Genomic DNA, 18,332 nt, shown 5'->3' on the forward strand with positions numbered 1-18,332 from the left:
AAAAAGTTGGAACCTTTATACGTAGTATTACTCTACTCTTAGCCAAGAATTCCACAGGGATTATAATTTATAAAGTGATTTACTCCAGTAATAATACCTTTTGTAGTCTTCTATTAGTTCAGTACAGTACAAAATTCTGCAAACTTGCCCCAAATTACCTTCAAATTTGTCAGAAAATTTGGTTCTATGAGTGACTCAGTTTTTTTGGTAGAGGTAAGAAAATACCTATTGAGTTCTTTTTTTTTTTTTTGGCAAAGGGTAATCCCAAATTGCATGTAATGCCAAATTCTAAGTTAATAGGCCAAAACAATCTCTGATGCATCACATCCGCTTCAATGTATCCTGCATTACCATCCAGTGCATACATTGAACGATGCACTCCCTCTAAAAGCAAAGCTTGTATGTATTGGTTGATTAGACAATTGAAACAGATAAAAACATGGTTACCAATGCTGAACGGAGCATAAAATATGGGATTGCTGAATTCATGTTTGGTTCAGAAACAAACTCGTTTAAGGTTGACATACAAATGTGATAACTTAATTACACTCCTTATTCTGAGAACATAAGAATGGAATATCAACTCAAAATGTGAACAGTTCTACAAACTCAAAGCATTCAATATTTAGACAAACATCTGTCTAAAATCTGCTGGATGCTGATTCAGCGGAGAAGAGGTACTTCACCCGTGAAAGAACTGAGTCATGAGCAGCATCATAGGGATGGTCCTTTGATGGGATCTCCAAAATTGCTGGAATTGGTTTGTTGTAGCTATCAACAAGGAATCTTATCATATTTGCAATCTGCAACAGGGCAAATGAAGCTTTTTATGGGCAACCAAAATCAGAGAGAGCGAGAGAGAGAAAGAAGAGGGGGGGGGGGGGGGGGGGGGGGCAACAAACCAGAATGCTTAAACAGACATGCAATCAAAACAAAGGATAAACCAACCAAAGGATCAGATAGAAGCACTTCATAACAAGATGGGAGAGTAGTTGTGTATGATTCCAAAGAACATTATATGATCTCAGATGCCTCCCTTACCATCACTTGAGGGTCCTAAAAATGGTCTGATTTCGTGTATTATACTTTTTAAATTAGGTCTTCAGATAACTTATTTTTTATTCAACAAGGTTATGAATTGAAGTGCTTCCAAGGGTCCCCAAAGGGCCCCAAGAGACCTATTTGGTGTCGGTAATTGATCGACCCCACTTTATCATATTTTAAGATGCCTTGTTTTGCCTAGCCTTGCGAAGTTGTGTTGCCTTGCCTTGCAAAGTTGTTGCCTTGGCCAATTGTTGCCTTCACCCTAAGGCAAGCCCAGTGGCGGATCCAGGAATCCGAACTAGGGGTAGCACTAGACAATAAGAAAAAGAAAAAGCATAACATTGTTGTAACGTAACATAATATAATCAGCCAAATATGGATATAATGCATTGTGTAGTCATATAATAATTAACAATCAAATTTAAACATTTATATTGACATTGTTTTTTTTTATAACTAATTATTTAATTATATTGTAAATATCGATTATACTATTATAAACTTTCCACCTGTGTATTTTTTATTTTTGTCAAAGTTGCATATGAAGTTATACTGAAATCTTTGGTATAAATTTTTCCTTGTGCACATATGCTAACGTAAAACTTTGACTGAAAATAACTTTAATAATTAAACTTATAACAATTGAATATTAATAAATTTGACGGTTCCAACAAGTACCCACATGACTATATTTATTGTTATGTATAAATCACAAATATTAGCTAAAGTGAATTAGACGAATTGTGCAAAAAGTCAAAACGTTTCATTTATTTAAACACAGATGGAATATGATATTTTATATTCATTTTAGTGTAAATTTTCATACTTTTATAAACAAGATTTAATAATGGCCAAATAAATATTATGTAATGAAAATAAGAAGAATGTCATAAAATATAACGGAGAGAGTATTTCATATTAATAAGGACAGTTTATAAAAAATGTGAAAACGGAAAAAAGAAATTTATCATGAAAATATAGTAATAGTTTATCCTTGTTTTAATTAAATAGGAGGAAAGTGGAAAATCATTTGAGTTAAAAGAAAAAAAAAATGATGCTGAGGGGTCTCGAACCTTGAACTTCAGGAACAAATTAAACCCACTTCACCCATCCAACTCCCTTACCACTGAAGCAATGCTGAAGGTATTTACTATAATTACAGATTATAATATTTATATAGATATAAAGACTCTTTTTTCAGCAATTTTTTTTTTTCTTTTTTTGTGGGGGTAGCACGTGCCCCCCCGGGCATCAATGTGGATCCGCCGGTGGGCAAGCCAACATGCTACCCTCAATTGCCAAAAATAGGTGTATTTTTTTTAGGATGAGGTGTTTTTTTATGCCTTGTCCTCATGCCATGCTCCTTGCCTAGGCCATGGCGTGCCTTGACTTGGGCAGAAGTACCCAGTTCCCATGCCTTGGCTTAAGCAGCAGCATCAATGTGCATGGGCAGCAGCAGAGACACTGAATGAGGGGGAAAGAGCATTTACATAATAGACTTCTTTGATTAAATCCATAGCTGGGGCTTGTCTCTTATCATCCTCCCCCCCCCCCCCCCCCCCCCCTCTTTTCCCCCTAATACGTAACACTTAAGTTAACTAAAACTCAGAGACTCTAATTAGTAATTAATGGGAAGAGAATATGCAACTTCATTTACAAGTCAATCAGTCAATAGAACAGTCAAGGAGCATCTATCATTACAACAATCACAATTAGACAAATAAAGATAAATATAACTTAAATCAGCAATTGAAACTTACATATTGGCTGATCAATACGATTGCTATGTCCTCCCTTGCTGTGAACTCCTTAAATGCTTCTTCAATTTGTTTTACCGTTGTTTCTAAGTAAGATAAACAGGGTCAATGAGATAACACATAACAGTACCAAATTACTTCGTATAAAAAAGGTTTACCAAGAGTAAGATTAGCAACTTAAAAAACTCAATTTTAATATACGAAAATTATAAAATGTCTATAGAGTCTGGCTCGCCCTGGGGTCCAGGAGCACAAGCTCCTGTCTTATACAGTGGTTGAATGTAGAGTAGTCATAAGCAGGGACAAAAGTATACCACAAATAAATAGACTAAGTGCAATGCTGAAACTATTGAGAAAATTTTGCTATAATATCGTACACTGACACAACCACATCTTACTATTCTTATAATACGAAAAAGGCTTAGCATATGATAGGAAACAAGAATCAATACATTGCATGATTACATTTTAAACAACCGAAAATTTCTTTTCTTTATCTTTTTTTTCTTTTCACATCGAGGCCTTGTTTACAAGTTGACAGTAAAGGTCAACACTTTCAAATTAATGCATCAAAGGTGAAAAGACAAAACACCCTTTTTTTCTTTTTAGGTTACATAGAATACAACTCACCAATAAGATAGAATTGATCACTATTTCTTGCATTGAAAAAAGGCTATTAGATGCAAGTCAAGTTGATATTCAACAAAGGTACAAAATTTTTCAGTGCTGGAAAAGGGTAGAAGAGATTACAACTGTAGCACACTAAAGTACTAGACTACAAGCATTATATCATTTTGAAGATTCAGGCACTTACTATTGTCCACAATCAGGTAATTTGTCTTCCTCCGGATATCAACGTTACCAACTCCAGCAAGCAAAAAGCCAGTAATGGTGTCCTACATGTAAGGAATTAATAAGATAAGCTTATAAAGAACATCAACAATCCAATATAAATCTCACTATAGCGAGAGTTTGAGGTTGTCATGATGTAAGCAACTTCCCTCCACAGGCTTCAACCCCAAGAGCATGATTTTATATTAGTCCATGCGGTGTGTCTCTTATATAGAAATTTGGAAGCATCCCAAATAGCTCGAATTTGGAATACATTCAAGTTTGATCAAAATCTAGCCTCTTATATTATGTAAATTTCTTGTTTCAAAATCAACAAAATTCCAATAAAAAAGTTGATCATTATTGAAAAACTCTAATAGAGGATATAAGACAAATCTTAACCCAACTTGCATCATCAATCAGCAATAAAATACGAAGGATCATAAATTCATAATTCTTAGAGGCCATCTGATTCGCATCTGAGTTGCAATTACTAAGATAACAGTAACACAATCCCACCAATGCTTCCAAGAAAACACCATAGTATCATCGAGTCACCCTCGATATCACATTGAGCTATTGATCACTAAGATTGAAGCTAAAGCATTAACAAATTCAATTTGATGATAATAATTGCACAAATAAACTTAACCCTCATTGACATGCTCATTCAACCCAAATTTTCATCTTTCTTAAATGTTTAGCAGCAAAATTACACCCCATCAAAACTAAAATTAATACCTCCATAACCTAAAATACAAAGGGCCCAAAAAAAAAAAAAGGAAAAAAAAAAAAGCATACCTCATCAGCAATAACAGCAATGAGTGCAGAATTCTTATTAGGGATTTGAGGTTTATTCGACATGGTTAAACAAGGTCAACAACCAAAATTTCTGCAAATCAAAGAAAGATAATAAATTTTATGAGATTTAATCAATACAACTCATATCATCGTCAAAATCATAATGAATTTTCAAAGACTTTCAAGAGCATAAAATTGAAGGAATTACATAGCGATAAACATCAAAAGCATGAAACTTTAGGCATCAAATGTAATTTTATAAAATCGAATCGAAATTTAATAATAATAAAAAAAAAAAAAAAAAAAATTGCTCAATGTAGATTAAAGCTAATAGAAAATCAAGAATTGTGGAGAGATAAACCTGGGATAAATGCTCTGATTAAAGTGGATAATGGTTGGAATTCGGAAGTAAAATTGACCTTGGATGATGATGAACACTGATTTTCTCTCGTATGAAATTTAGACAGTGCAACAGAGATAGATAGATCTGGTCATCTGGGTCATATAAAGAGCTTATTCAATCATTTACGGTAGAGGTGATTCATCGGCCCAACCCGCTAGCCCGACCCAAGTCGACCTGAAAATAGAGCGGGTTTGGGCAAATCTAAAAACGCATTTTTGGGGTCTGTTTTAATTGACTGAACTGAGCTGAATTTATTGGAACTGAATTGAACTGAATCAATAACTTATTACTAAAAGCGAAACTAATATTCCCTCCAATTTATCTTTCCTTTTTTTTTTGTTGATCTTTCATGAAAAGTATTTATAGCCTATAAAATATTCACCTTCCACGTTAGCAATTAATATTTTTTCCATACAAACTTAAAGGAAATATTTTAATATATAAATATTTTACATTAAATAATTTTTGTTATAAAAATTAGCATAAATAAGTAGTATATATATTCGGATACCATAATTTTTTTTTTTTGGATATAATTGTTAAATTTACGTTGTACGGAGTACCTATATAAGTAATTTAGTAAAATCCGTACATTGCACGGGACTTTAACTAGTATTTTATGAGAGAAGGAAATTAAGAACAGAACTGAACTTATTGGAGCAAAACTGAACTGAAAATAATCTGAAGAGAACAGACCCTTGATTAAAAACCCAAATCCAACTTGAAAAAGCGTGAAAACCCGCTTTGACGAACAATCCTGCTACTTTTTTGTGGGTTTGGACACGAGATATCATGTTAAGGTCCGGTCCGATTTTTTTATCACCTCTAAATTTTACTGTTATAGAGTACTTGTCTCTCTCTCTTTTTTTTTTTTTTTTTTTTTTTTGTTTAAATTTAATAATTTTATTTTCCAAAACTCCCCAATTTCCTAAATTTATACTCTCTCCGTTTTTAAATACTTGCTTCACTTTCCTTTTTCGGCCGTTTTTAAATACTTGCTATATTTCCTTATTTGGAAAGCTTTTACAATATTTAATTAATTTTTCTCACCTAGTGGACCCACCATTAATCATATTTTAATAATTTCATGCTCTCTCTCCTCTAATTTTCTCCACTACTTTTGCTTTTTACAATTTTTTTTATTCTTCCACCTACCCCCACTACCTTCATACGGAGTATTTTATTACTTTCTCCAATTTCTCCTAAAACTCCGCGCATGAAGAAATGGAGAAATATTTAAAAACGGAGGGAGTAATGTGTTTGATCATTAGTATTATGTGGTGAATATAGCCTCGTCAAGGCTCAAAACCGAAATTACCTTACTTGAAAGTGTTCTATCAGTAAGAAATTAGTTGTCACATTACTCAAATAAGTGTATACTTCACAACAATAATTTTACAAAAGTATCTACTACTACATTTTAATACTTGAGCTATTCTTATTTGCTTCTTACGGAGTAATAGTTAATTAGGTGATGGCGTATCAGAAAATTTAATCATGATTACAATTTATTTCAATGACGTGATGACTTTTTTTCCAAATGATCTAAAACAACACTTAGTCCCCTTTTAATTGCAGAGATGAGACGTTGGGCATGCACAACAATTCAAGATTATGGAGGAAGTAGTTGCTATTGATTCTGGATGGGAGTATAAATTGCTTTTGCCAAGATCTCTTTCTAGCCCTAGCATTGGTAAATTGCAAGGCAATCAAAATTGACAAAACAATAAATGGTGCTGTCATGCAGATGATCTAGAATTTGAACAAGCTAATGGAAGTTAGGAGCTTGTCGAAATCAGCAAACATTGAGAGGTAAAACCAACAAAGGGCTTGTTTGGCATTGTTGTGATTTTCTATTTTTTTGTTTTTCAAAATCATATGATAGATGTCATATATTGAATAAAAAAAATAATCAAATTTATTTAAATCATGATAATTTTGAAAACTGACAACAGAAAAGTGAACACCATTTTCTTGTTTCTTGTTTTTGGTATTTGGTTTTCAAAAAAACTGAAAACTAAAAATAAAAAACGATGCCAAACAAGCCCTTAATTGATGAAACTTACAAAGTTACAATCAAGTGTTTTAATAAATAAACTGCTTCCAATATGAGATTTTCATCAATATCTAATTTAACAATCGGATTCTAATTTAACAATGATATTAATGGTATACAAGTTCAATTGTCCATCAACAGCTGCAGTTGGTATGTCATCTAGGGTTTCTAACTAATGTCCATCTCGCATATATACACATTACTAAGGCCGTGTCTTTGGATCAGATTACACAGTTGCCTGAACTTTACTTGAGAAATGGGACTCCAGCTTGCAAATTTGCTTTACTTGTGAAATGTGCCTCCAGCCTGAAAAATAAACCAGATAAACAAAAATTCCAGGGGAGATAATAGTGTACAGTACTAAAGCTGAAAATGATGTTAAACAGATAAAAACATGCCTGGTTGCACATTTATAGTAAATGGTTTCTGGGGAGTTATAGGTGCGTGCATTCTCAAACATTCTCCGGGAATCAGCAACAAACATCTCAAATGTCACATAATACATTTCTGAATCCACCCTCTTTGACATTGTTTTCAGGTCTGCATCATAAAATTTGCGATATAGCATTATGTATTAAAACCTATATACATCATAATTAAAATCCACCAATTGCTCAGAGTTGAATTACTGATAAAAGGAACTTAAAGAATTTATAAATAGCAATTAGTCTGGTTGAAACATGCAACAATGCAAGTCACCCAGCTAATTCAACTAGAAACAAAAGATTACTGGAATGCCAAAAGAAGTTTGAAGAAATTGCTCATACCCATGGGATTCTTGATGATATCGTAATAATCAGGCACATCACGAGCATCAACCGGTTCCTTAAATGGCCAAGCATCAGGATGGTCTTGCATAGACTGTGTTAAGGAGAGGAAAATGTATCATCACAAACTACTCAGTGCTTCAGTGTTATTCAAGTATCAAAAGAAGTAAACCAGGGAGAGGACGTTACACTACATTCAGATTAAAATTTAAGGAACTGGTTCCTTATATGGCCAGGTATTAGGATGGTCACGTGTATAACTTATCTAAATATAACATATTCATTACTATTTATGCAAGGCTTTAGCAATATTTTAAGCATCAAGTGTAAACCATGGCAAAGGTGTAGCATACATCACGACCATAGCACAGTTTCTTTATTGTCAAAAACATTTTTAAGCAGTTTCAGATATAGATGTCTATGTCCACAGCATAGTAGCTTCAAGGCAGCTGAAGCTGAAATTATGCTTTTCATTCCAAGCAGGAGCTTGACAGTTCAACTCCAACACTACAGAATAATCCTTGAAAAGGCACTCCTTGCGCTGGTGTCCAAGCATTTAGAAAAGGTCCTAAATGGGTATTTTCATCAAGGCATACAAAAGCACATTACAACAAACAAAAGCTCACTGGGTTACAACCTAAAGAACCAAATTTTCAGCATAGAATCTGTAATAATTTAAAAGTGAGCCTCATGCCCGTGCATTGCACCTAGAGCTCAAGGACCCAAGTGCCTTGAACCTTTACAAACACTGCTACAGAGAAAGCAAAAAAATGCACAAGCAAAGAAACTAACCTTCAAGAGTGAGCGCATGAACGCAGTAAGAGATTTCTGATATGAGGCATTGTCCCCAGAAGCAATTGAAGGTTTAAACCTTGAATGTCCATATTGATCAGGTGTCCACCCAGCCTCTCCTATAATAACATATATTAACAAGATCAATTATCAATTACGATATGTGTGCGTGTAGTTTTATTAATAACATTATCACTGCAAAAGTAAATCCATTAGACCTGATAACATAGTAACTCTACAAGTGGTGCTGAGGTTGTCTTCTGAAAGATTATGTTTTTAGTTTTAAAATGCTTTAATTCTCCCCAAATAGTGGGTGTATACAATATGCAACTCACACACTGAAGAATATAAGCAAGGACAAAGAAAGAAGCAACATGAACCCCAAAAATCAACTACCAGTACAAACACAAAACATAGGCTCAGAATATGAAATCAAATAATCAATACCAAGTTTCAAGCCAATCAGAAAGCCGGTACTCCATATGTACATTTTGATTACACACTATGACAAAAATCGTATAATGTACAAATCCAAAATACTTCCTAGAGTCTTCTATAGGCACTATTATATGCATTCCTTGTTAAGTGTACAACAGCAGGACAGTTCTCTTTGCTTGCAGAGATATTGGTCCGACATATATTCTAGTTAAATATACAGACAGCCCAAAAAAAAAAAGACTACAAAAGAATCTAAAACATTCAGAGAAAGGATTGGTAGAAAAGAGCATACATAACTATGGAGGGCATATGAGAAAACAATGGATGACTGGTTGATATAACCCCATGTTATCTGATATATTTAGGTCATCAATGCAAAACAATTTACAATTAGTAGGTTAAAAGAAGAATCCAAAACACTCAAAGAAAGGAAATTCATCAGAGAATATTATACATCAACCATAAGAGTTGTGAAAACGTAATGTTTAGAGATATGCATCACAAGTGCAGAAAAGATTGACCCTACTTACTCAATCCTGGAATATCCTCGACTTTGAAGACTTTTTTGGGGATACCAGCCTCCTTCTGAACAATATACTAAACAGTTAGATAAATTCTGAGTGTATGATTAAAGATTGTACAGCACTTGAAAAAATAACTTTTAGAAATAAGCTGTCTCTTATAGTTCCCTATGTACACACAATTAAGACCAAGTAAATGATTAAAAAAAAAAGTCAATGTCGTCTCCAAAATAAGCAACAAACTCCATTTTCTCTTTCATTTTATGCCATGAGAATAATGCCTTTGAACAATTCCTAACAAACATGACCTGAGAATAATCACTCACGCCTTCACAGCTCAATAACTTTAAAACTCAGAATCTTTCAATGCCAGAACGGCAATAGTATAGGCTAGACCTCTCTGGCAGTTCATTAGAAAGTGTCATGATGCGCAAAAAATGATTGCCTTTAGGAAGCCTAGAAGCTCATTGAGATTAAGTAGTGTGCCTCTGCACACCTGATTAGATTTTCATCTCAGTTACCCTTGTGTAGTGACGTGATAACAAGGAAAACCGTGATTCTAAATGCATTTTTTTTGTCCTAAAAAATTACTAAAAAAAATAGTTACTTCTATTGCTAATTTAGTCAGTCACACATGATGATTGAGTAATATGATCTTGATAAAATAGCATTTTCAAAATTAAAGGAAACATGCGCCTCACTTCAACAAGGCATGTGACTTTGCCTTGCATAATTTGCCAAGGCTCGAAGACTAACATCACTTCAGTGCAATCATGTCTTTCAAAAGTTAAGAGTTGTAATTACCTTCTGAAAATCAATCCCAGGGTAGATAGTATGACAATTAGAGAGCTCTCGGATTTTCTCATCAATGGCCTGCATCACCCAAACAATGAGGTTATTTAAAGAAAATGTGGTATTCCAACAGAATAAGCACTGTCAAACTAAATTAATATATCCCAAACTAACACAGGCAATTTTCCACTCGAGGAAAGTACTTTATGGCTCATTTCGTATGCGGAAAAGAGGAGTCAGGAGTAGGAAACTAGAAACTACTCTAACAAGGGATTGATTCCAGCAAAATATACACTTAGTACAAGGGAGAGGAAAATGGCTAGGGGATGGAGAGGGAATCAACTCCAACCAGTATTATCACCAATAGAAGGGCTAGATTTCAGAAAGTGGGGGTGGGAATCGTGGGACTACAGGAATAGTTTCCATATTAAATCATTACTTAAAGCAGATGTTATTGGTACTTATTCACTCCATCCCCTTTTCTAATATGTGTATACCAAATACAGAAATAAGAATGATAACTTTCATTCTTGTTACCAACAATAACTTTTTACACCTTTTTCCCTATTAGCAAATATGATTAGCACATACCTAACTAGTTGTATATTAAGCTTTGTTGAGGCTACAAAAATGAGCAAACCTATGGCCTATAAATACATGCCTGTATGAGAAATAAAATCCTAATTGCTCCTTAACATTATACCAGAGAAATGTTGGCATGGAGAGCTTATATAGTTGCTTATAGCTTTATACCATTTGGCATTGTCGAATAATTATAAACCAGAAAACAACATAAGAGGTGAAGGAGTTAATGTGCCAAAGCTACATATGCAGGTTTGAAGCTTGTTACCTGTCTTTGACGATGGATCATGGTTGACAAATCTGTATATGGAAGCTTAGGATCCATTTTGCATTCCATAAGGATTCCTCCATCATAATCTTTAATGTACCTTAAGGATGACACAATAATACATAAAGGTATAAATAAATATAAATAAAATACCAAACAAATTAGCCAATCAATCGACAAAAGTAGAAGACAGAGATACAAGGAAGATGGTGAACAAAATTTATTTACTTATAAAACTTTGTTTCCCAACTCTCATACATACAAGTGGTGCAGCTTGAAAAACTTACCCATGCCATATGTCCTTCTCCAAGGAGATTTCTTTAGTAAACCCCTACAGAATATAAAATTGGAAGTTTGGAACAATGTCAGCTACTATTCCAAGGAAAATAAAAGTAAAAAGAAAAAAGATGAAGTACAGAAAAATGCAGTATCAGCCAGTTGAAAAGCGCCAGAGGGAAAAAAAAAGTTTTAAATCAAACAAGAGTGCGAATCCAATTCTTCTTTACAGTTGAGGCCCATATTATAATCACACAATCATAAGTTCAGTATGAGGTTCTTCTTGTTCTTGGTTTGATTTTGTGTTTTGTTCTCATGAGAAAAGGGATAAGAATTTGGTATTTTATATCACCTTGCAAAGTTAGCACCTGTTGGTGTTGAACAGTGTTGGGAATTTCATTGTCCGACACAAGCTTCACCATATGTATTTATGGCAAGCTGTCTTTAAAGTTATATAAGCACTAACATTTTTTCTCCAATTAAAACAACAAATTTCAGTATAAGGCTAAGCCATGTGATGTATAGGTTCTTTACTTTTGATCCATAGAAAAACAAAAAACCCTGCATTGGAAGGCTGATTCATCATTCATCTGCAGGTTTACCTTAGTCTACCCCAGTGACACTAATCTCAACAAAAAATCACACAAACACACAATTTTAGAGGTCCAAATCTCAGGCTATAGAAACACAAGAATCATTAATGACACTACTTGACAGGCTAGATAAGAAAACATTATTAGATACTTAAAAGATACATCCAGTTTCATTTAAATCAAATTGGCCTATACAAGAAATTAAGAAGACCCAGAACCCATCATAATTTCTAATTTTTCATGTACCATTTGGATGTTAAACTACTCCACTTGACACTAGAACAAACCATACACATGGAACGGCAAGAGGCATGTTTAGAGTATCTTATTCCTCCAGGCTCCAACTTAGGCTCTTCTCAGCTTATTTTTGCTGAACTAAACTTCTTATAGGCTTATTGCTATTTAATAAAAAAATAATAAAAAAACTAATTTTTGCTGAGTTTACTAATTTTTGCCAAACTAAACTTATTTTTGCTTAAGTCTTCCCTTGTATTTTACACTTTTCCACAATTCAATTTGCTGAAAACAAACTTGTTCTTACTGAAAATTATTTACAATAATCTGAGAAGAACAGAGCTCTAGCCAGTTTGATACAAATCATTCTTTTTGATGAAGAAATAAGGCATATGTGGAGGAACCTTTTGCTGTTTCCTTAGATCAGGATAACCATTAAATCTAATTCAATCAATAATGCCACTAAAACAATCATGGATGATAGTTGTACCTGTTTGATGAAATAACCAACAGCATTATTGTCTGCGTAAGTGAGAAAATGACTTAAACCATCAATATCGCGTGCATGCTGTTTTAGGTGATTCATAAGTCTAGTGCCATAGCCTTTTACTTGTTCATCTGCAGTAATAGCACAGAACGCTATCTCCCCAAATTTTTGGCTGTAACATACCATAGACAAAACAGTCAGAAGCTATAAATGAACCAATCACCTATGCAGAAGGTGATTTTGCACACACAACAAAGCAAGAGAAGGAAATTGAGAATATTGTAAGAACTTGCATCAGTGCACCTAATATAGATAGGTCATGCTAATAGAGTTCAAAATAGCACAATGAAGGTCCTTTGAGAATCTGTCAAACAAATCTACCTAGTTACACAGCACCAATATCTTACAAAAAATTATAACAAATTTTCTCTCATAAAGAGAATTTATGTAACATTCAGATGTATACTGAAGTAGGACTGGTTGAACTCTGTATACAGCATCAAACCAGAATAAAGTTAAGTTCACAGCAAAGTAACAAAATCAAGGCAAGTGTTTGGTTTCTCCTCCATCATCCATTTTCTCATAAAGAACATGATGTCATAATCCAGAATAGAAGATAATTAAATAACCTGAACCTAGCATATACCTCTTGTATGGACGATAAGTGATGCCACCAACAACAGTCGAACGTCTGATTACCATCACAGATTTATGGCTTCTGCAAAAAATTCAGCACAATAATGGATGTCCTAGAAAGCATCAGCAACTTGGTAAGGTCTGGAATGAAAATGCACATTTGCAATATATCCACTCCCTCACCCTTTTCCTTTATCAATCCCTCTCTAAACAGAACAGGGATCTTTTGCAGAAAGATTTATGACTTTTATGGATAGAAAATTTGTAGGAGCATTTATAAATTTGCAGTTAACTCTGCAAACATCACACATATGGATATACCTGTCCATAACAAGACGAACAATGTATTCCTTTGGCATGTTAGGAAGTTGCCTAGCAAATATATTTTTCAGCCCTATCAACCTGAATAACCAAAAACAAAAATTTCAACAATTGGTCATCACATCATTTCTTTACAGCTACAAATGAAAACATTTGTTCATATAAGCGTCTAATGAGTAATATTAAGATACCAAACCATATGCTCGTCAACTCCATCATTTGAAAGACATAAGAATCTAAGTTTTCCAGTCTCCTCCTGCAAGATTCACCAGAGAAGTAAAGCTTGAATATCAAGACCAATGTAAACACCAGTTTTCTACAGAAATAACAGTCCGTATGTTTTCTTTGCTGGTGTAGCATGACCTAACTATTTATTAAGGTTATTAGATACAGCCATACAGGTATTTTTTCCAAAACCATAGGCAGTTTTTAGTAATAATCTGGTCTACAACCTAAAACAGATCATTAAAAGTAATGACTTAAACTACTGTACATAATGAATGAGGTTAAGCCTTTCTTATACAACCAGATAGGGATAAGGGTACTGCACATACAGAAAAACATTATTATGAAGCCAAATTTAAAATAGTTTTAAGAATATGTTCAGTAGCAGGCTAATAAAGTTCAGTTCACTGCTTAAAAGTTAAAATTCAAGGTTACTAAATCATTCTGCGGATAACAAGTAAAGATAAACCTAGTTCAGTATGTTCAATCTTCATTTAAAGACATTATAAATTCAGTTCTGCACTAATAAGTTCACATATGTTTGGGTTTGAGCTAACAATTCTATATAATGTACAGAGCTAATAAGTAAAGATAAGTGTGGTTCAATTAAGTTAACAAGTTTGCGAGTGAAAACAATATGCAGATTATGCACAATAATATAAGAACAATGCTACCTGAATATTAATGATTAAAAATAAACCCTGAAAGAAGCTAACAAGAAGAGTTACAGTTCATTAAGCAATCACAATGCCTATCTGACTAAATAACATTTCAAGGAACTTATTTATTGGAAAAACACATGAGAGCAATACGCACACCTGAATAAGTACAGTTGAGTTTCTATTAAACCTTAATTGATAAATCCATACTGATTTAGAGCCAAACAAATCTAAATTGCCAAACAAAACATCAGTCACACTAAAAGCAAATCTCTTTCAGCATTTAACCAACATTTAGTAAACCTTGTTATATCATACAGAGTTACTTTGTACGGAGTACTAACTAATTGCTCATACTCATCATAAGATCACCAAGTGGATGCCCTCTAGTTCCACGGAGTCCAACCAAAATTACATTCCATTAGCGCCCAAAAATATGTTAAATTAGCCATCGAAACAAACATTACAACAGCATCATTGTAGTTTGTTAAAAGACTAGGTAAAATATATCTCCTTTACGTCTTTTTTTTTTTTTTTTTTTTTTTTTTTTTTTTTAATGAAGCTCCCAAATTCTGCAACAATGAACTATGAATCCAATTTAAACAGCAGAATAACCTAACTGGATGAATCAACTCGATTCGAGCCATGAAATTAACAAAATGTACACATAAAAATGCTGTATCACCCCAATCAATCAACTAATTTTCCAATACATTAATCAAAATTGCAGCAATTAACGAAAATAGTGATAAAATTTTCAAATATACCTCGTGCTTCAAACCTTCTTCACGAGCACTATAAGCACCACTAGTCTGAATATTCTCCGTAAAAATACTCTTGACAGGATCCTCCTTCACCGTCACACCACTCGCATTAGCAGGACCAACAGGAACAGCACCACCACCAGAATTCGCGCCATCTTTCGCAGAATCAGGAACCTCAACCTTCACAGAAGCACCATCAACCTTGCTAAGCTTAGTACTCCTCGGCGCACCGTCGAGGCGAGCGGCAGTAAAGGTACGAATAGAGGAGGAATCATTGGGAGGAAAGTTATCATTATCGTCGTCATCGTCGTCGTCGTTATCGGCGGGAGTAGCGGCGGCGGCGTCATCGGAGGAGTTATCGGCGGGAGTAGCGGCGGAGATGGAGTCGAGATCGTCGGTGGTGTCGGCGGAGAGGAAGGAGGAGGGAGGAAGAGCGTCGTTGGTGATGGTGGTGGGAGGAGGAGGGCGTTTGCGTTTGTTGTGGTGAGGGTGGTGGTGGAGAGAGGAGGTTGCGGCGGAGACGGAGGCGGAGGAGTGGGAAGGAGATTGGGATTGCGAGTGCGAGTGTGAGCTCCGGGAACGAGCTCCGGCAGCGGCGGTGGTGGGGTTCAGGTGAGATGGGTGCGAGTCCATCGCAGATCAGTAGGCAGGCTAGCCGATGTGACGCGGAGTGAAGGAAATAATCTGATTTCAACTCACGGTAATGCGGAGGTATGGACTTGACACTTGAGTTGTATACTTTATGTCTTTATCCGTCACTAAATATTACCGTATCAAGTAAAACGCTTTGACTTTTTGCACTATTTACATAATCTACTTTATTTTAGTGATATTTAGGCTCTGTTCTCATCAGATTATTTTCAATTCAGTTCAGTTTAGATCTAATAAGTTCAGTTTAATTCAGTTCAGTTCAGCACTAATCAGTTCAATTCAGCTCCTAATTTCCTTCTCTCCTAAAATATTCATTTCACTTCAGTTCAGTTCACCTCTAATAAATTCAGTACAGTTCAATTCAGTCAATGAGAACAGACCCTTAATGATATTACTCCGTAGTAGTCAAAGTTTTGCATTAGAATACGTGTATCAGTGTTTGAGATTAATGAGAATACGTGTATATGAGAATACGAAGTGAGTAATCATGTTTTGACACTTGTCTATCTTTTAACCACAGAGTATTTAAATGTTAAGTGATTACTTGTAATTCGTACTTTACAACTAATGCAACTAGTTATTCATACTCCGTATCATTGAAGCAAATCTGATGTCAATATCACTATCAAATTATCGATTATGTCTTCTTAAACACACTAAAAAAATACGAAAGTATAATTTAGTATATTCCGATGGTATAGAAATTTGGAGGAAATGTCCCTAAATATTACAGTACATGAGACGGCAAAGACGCTATCTTTATTCTTCCTTAATCCTTACACTCACAATCAATGGATAAGCGCGTAAACAAATCTTAATTCTTGACTAATGAAAATTAAAAAAGACTATAACTAAGCTGCTTGTTATCTTGGTCAAGGCCATTTAGTTTAATACTACTAAATGGTAGATGACTTGGTATAATCTTAGCCCTTAAGATAATTTATAAATTTGGCAGTCCATAATATTATGAACCCCTTAAAACATTTGCTTTTGAAACTATATATTATATCATAAAAGTATAAAACCATATTTTTTATGTATTTTAAGCCATGAAATCAACATCTTCAATGGAGTTTATAGACACTGCCCTCTTTGAAAGTTGTTCATTTGAACTTTCTTATAATCCTCTCCAAAAATGGTTAATCCGAAAACATTTTCTTAAACTTTTCCAAGATTTTCCCTGTTTTATACCATCAACTAACAAATTTGATCATTTTGATGGTACTTCTATGAATCTTTTGAACGTTAATGGCTTTCTTCATGTCTCGGATTTCTTACCTGATGTTCCTCTCATTATTTGGCTTCATGAAAATTACCCTTTGGTGTCTCCTATGATCTTTATCCCATCTAACCCGGATTGTCCAATTCGCGAAAACCATCCATTTGTTGATCCTTCTGGTGTTGTTACAGCACCGTACATATTAGACTGGGACCAAAAAAAGAGTAACCTATGTGATCTTGTACACAACCTTGTAGACCTTTTTCAACTTGAGCATCCTAGCCTGCCCGAGACTACATTGAAAGCGACAATCCAAGATGACCTAGACGTGAGGTTTTATGATGATTTAGATGTGAAAGAGACTATCATAGATGATCTTGTCAGGAAGATTACTGATGATTTGGCTGCCTTGGATGTTCAAGTTCAAAATGATATCGAGAGAGAGTCTAACACCCAGGCGAAGCTGAAAGAAAGAGGTGATGTTATAGATGGTAATATTAGTGTTCTTAAGGATGAACGCGACAATCTTGAAAAAAGTGTGGCAGAAGTGGAAGAGTATAATGATAAGCTGTCCGATTGGTTGAGAAACACCCAGAATGCTTCTTCAACTGCTCATGTTCAAATAGTTGGCGACAAGTCGAAGATGATGGTAGAGTGTAAGGCTGCAAGCAAGGCATTAGACGATGTCCTATATGCTTTGGACGAGGCTCTTGAACAAGGTGTGACAAGTTTAGATGTGTACATGAAGCAAGTTAGGGTGCTAGCTAGAGAACAATTTTTTCACAGAGCTATGTTTTTCGAGTTAAAAACACCCAGTTCCTAAATTTCATCATTGTTTTGTAAATTTTGGCTTCACAATGAATATTATTGTTTCATCTCTTTCCTAAATTCCAGCATGTTTATATGTTCTTAGGAAAAGCAAACATATAGAGTTATATGGTTGATTGATGGATTGCAAACTTGTGCGCACGATTGCTAGAAAATGTTAGTGGTTATACCAAGTAGATATATCACCTGATCCAATTGATGCTACTATGAAAAATGGATAAGTCGCATGGAGTGAATGGAGTCGAACAGACACGAGCCAAGGACCATCCGACTTTTTCACTCGTTGCTACCTCCATATCACCACATTAGGACGTAAGCAACTGGATCACCCTGGGTTGGAGCAGCTTGTCAAGCTCCACAAGTTGGAGGAGTGGCTAGCTCCTTTAC

At 34.7% G+C, this 18,332-nt stretch overlaps 3 protein-coding genes across 3 annotated transcripts; 1 reads left to right on the forward strand and 2 right to left on the reverse strand.

The window, feature by feature from the left end:
• Positions 1-450: 450 nt before the first annotated feature.
• On the reverse strand, positions 451-4,949 carry LOC145568207 (V-type proton ATPase subunit F-like). The gene is made up of 5 exons (XM_081627644.1): positions 4,795-4,949; positions 4,434-4,524; positions 3,616-3,697; positions 2,805-2,887; positions 451-803 (listed from the first exon to the last, which is right to left on the reverse strand). Exons 2-5 carry the CDS (start codon positions 4,494-4,496, stop codon positions 642-644), a joined length of 390 nt encoding a protein of 129 aa, XP_081483770.1. The 5' UTR covers positions 4,497-4,524; positions 4,795-4,949; the 3' UTR covers positions 451-641.
• A 1,968-nt stretch (positions 4,950-6,917) lies between these two features.
• LOC145567148 (histone acetyltransferase GCN5-like) lies at positions 6,918-15,942 on the reverse strand. The gene is made up of 13 exons (XM_081626383.1): positions 15,251-15,942; positions 13,791-13,855; positions 13,600-13,680; positions 13,289-13,360; positions 12,646-12,814; positions 11,340-11,383; positions 11,053-11,152; positions 10,215-10,283; positions 9,420-9,474; positions 8,452-8,570; positions 7,660-7,753; positions 7,291-7,432; positions 6,918-7,198 (listed from the first exon to the last, which is right to left on the reverse strand). The coding sequence occupies exons 1-13, from the start codon at positions 15,878-15,880 to the stop codon at positions 7,138-7,140; spliced, it is 1,701 nt and encodes a 566-aa protein (XP_081482509.1). The 5' UTR covers positions 15,881-15,942; the 3' UTR covers positions 6,918-7,137.
• Positions 15,943-16,965: 1,023 nt separating this feature from the next.
• On the forward strand, positions 16,966-17,940 carry LOC145568060 (protein ELC-like). Its single transcript, XM_081627499.1, has one exon. It carries the CDS (start codon positions 16,966-16,968, stop codon positions 17,938-17,940), a length of 975 nt encoding a protein of 324 aa, XP_081483625.1.
• Positions 17,941-18,332: the final 392 nt, after the last annotated feature.

This window comes from Chenopodium album, chromosome 11 (genome assembly GCF_948465745.1).
Source record: "Chenopodium album chromosome 11, dcCheAlbu1.1, whole genome shotgun sequence".
In the NCBI taxonomy this organism is placed as follows: domain Eukaryota; kingdom Viridiplantae; phylum Streptophyta; class Magnoliopsida; order Caryophyllales; family Amaranthaceae; genus Chenopodium; species Chenopodium album.

Coding starts and splice junctions, on each gene's coding strand:
- LOC145568060 (XM_081627499.1), top strand. CDS start 16,966: ATGGAGTTTATAGACACTGCCCTCTTTGAAAGTTGTTCATTTGAACTT.
- LOC145567148 (XM_081626383.1), bottom strand. CDS start 15,880: ATGGACTCGCACCCATCTCACCTGAACCCCACCACCGCCGCTGCCGGA. Junction 13,681..13,790: donor GTTGACGAGCATATGGTTTG/GTATCTTAATAT, acceptor TTGGTTATTCAG/GTTGATAGGGCTGAAAAATA. Junction 13,361..13,599: donor GTTCGTCTTGTTATGGACAG/GTATATCCATAT, acceptor AATTTTTTGCAG/AAGCCATAAATCTGTGATGG.
- LOC145568207 (XM_081627644.1), bottom strand. CDS start 4,496: ATGTCGAATAAACCTCAAATCCCTAATAAGAATTCTGCACTCATTGCT. Junction 3,698..4,433: donor TTGCTGTTATTGCTGATGAG/GTATGCTTTTTT, acceptor CCTTACATGTAG/GACACCATTACTGGCTTTTT. Junction 2,888..3,615: donor TTACCTGATTGTGGACAATA/GTAAGTGCCTGA, acceptor TATCTTACTTAG/AAACAACGGTAAAACAAATT.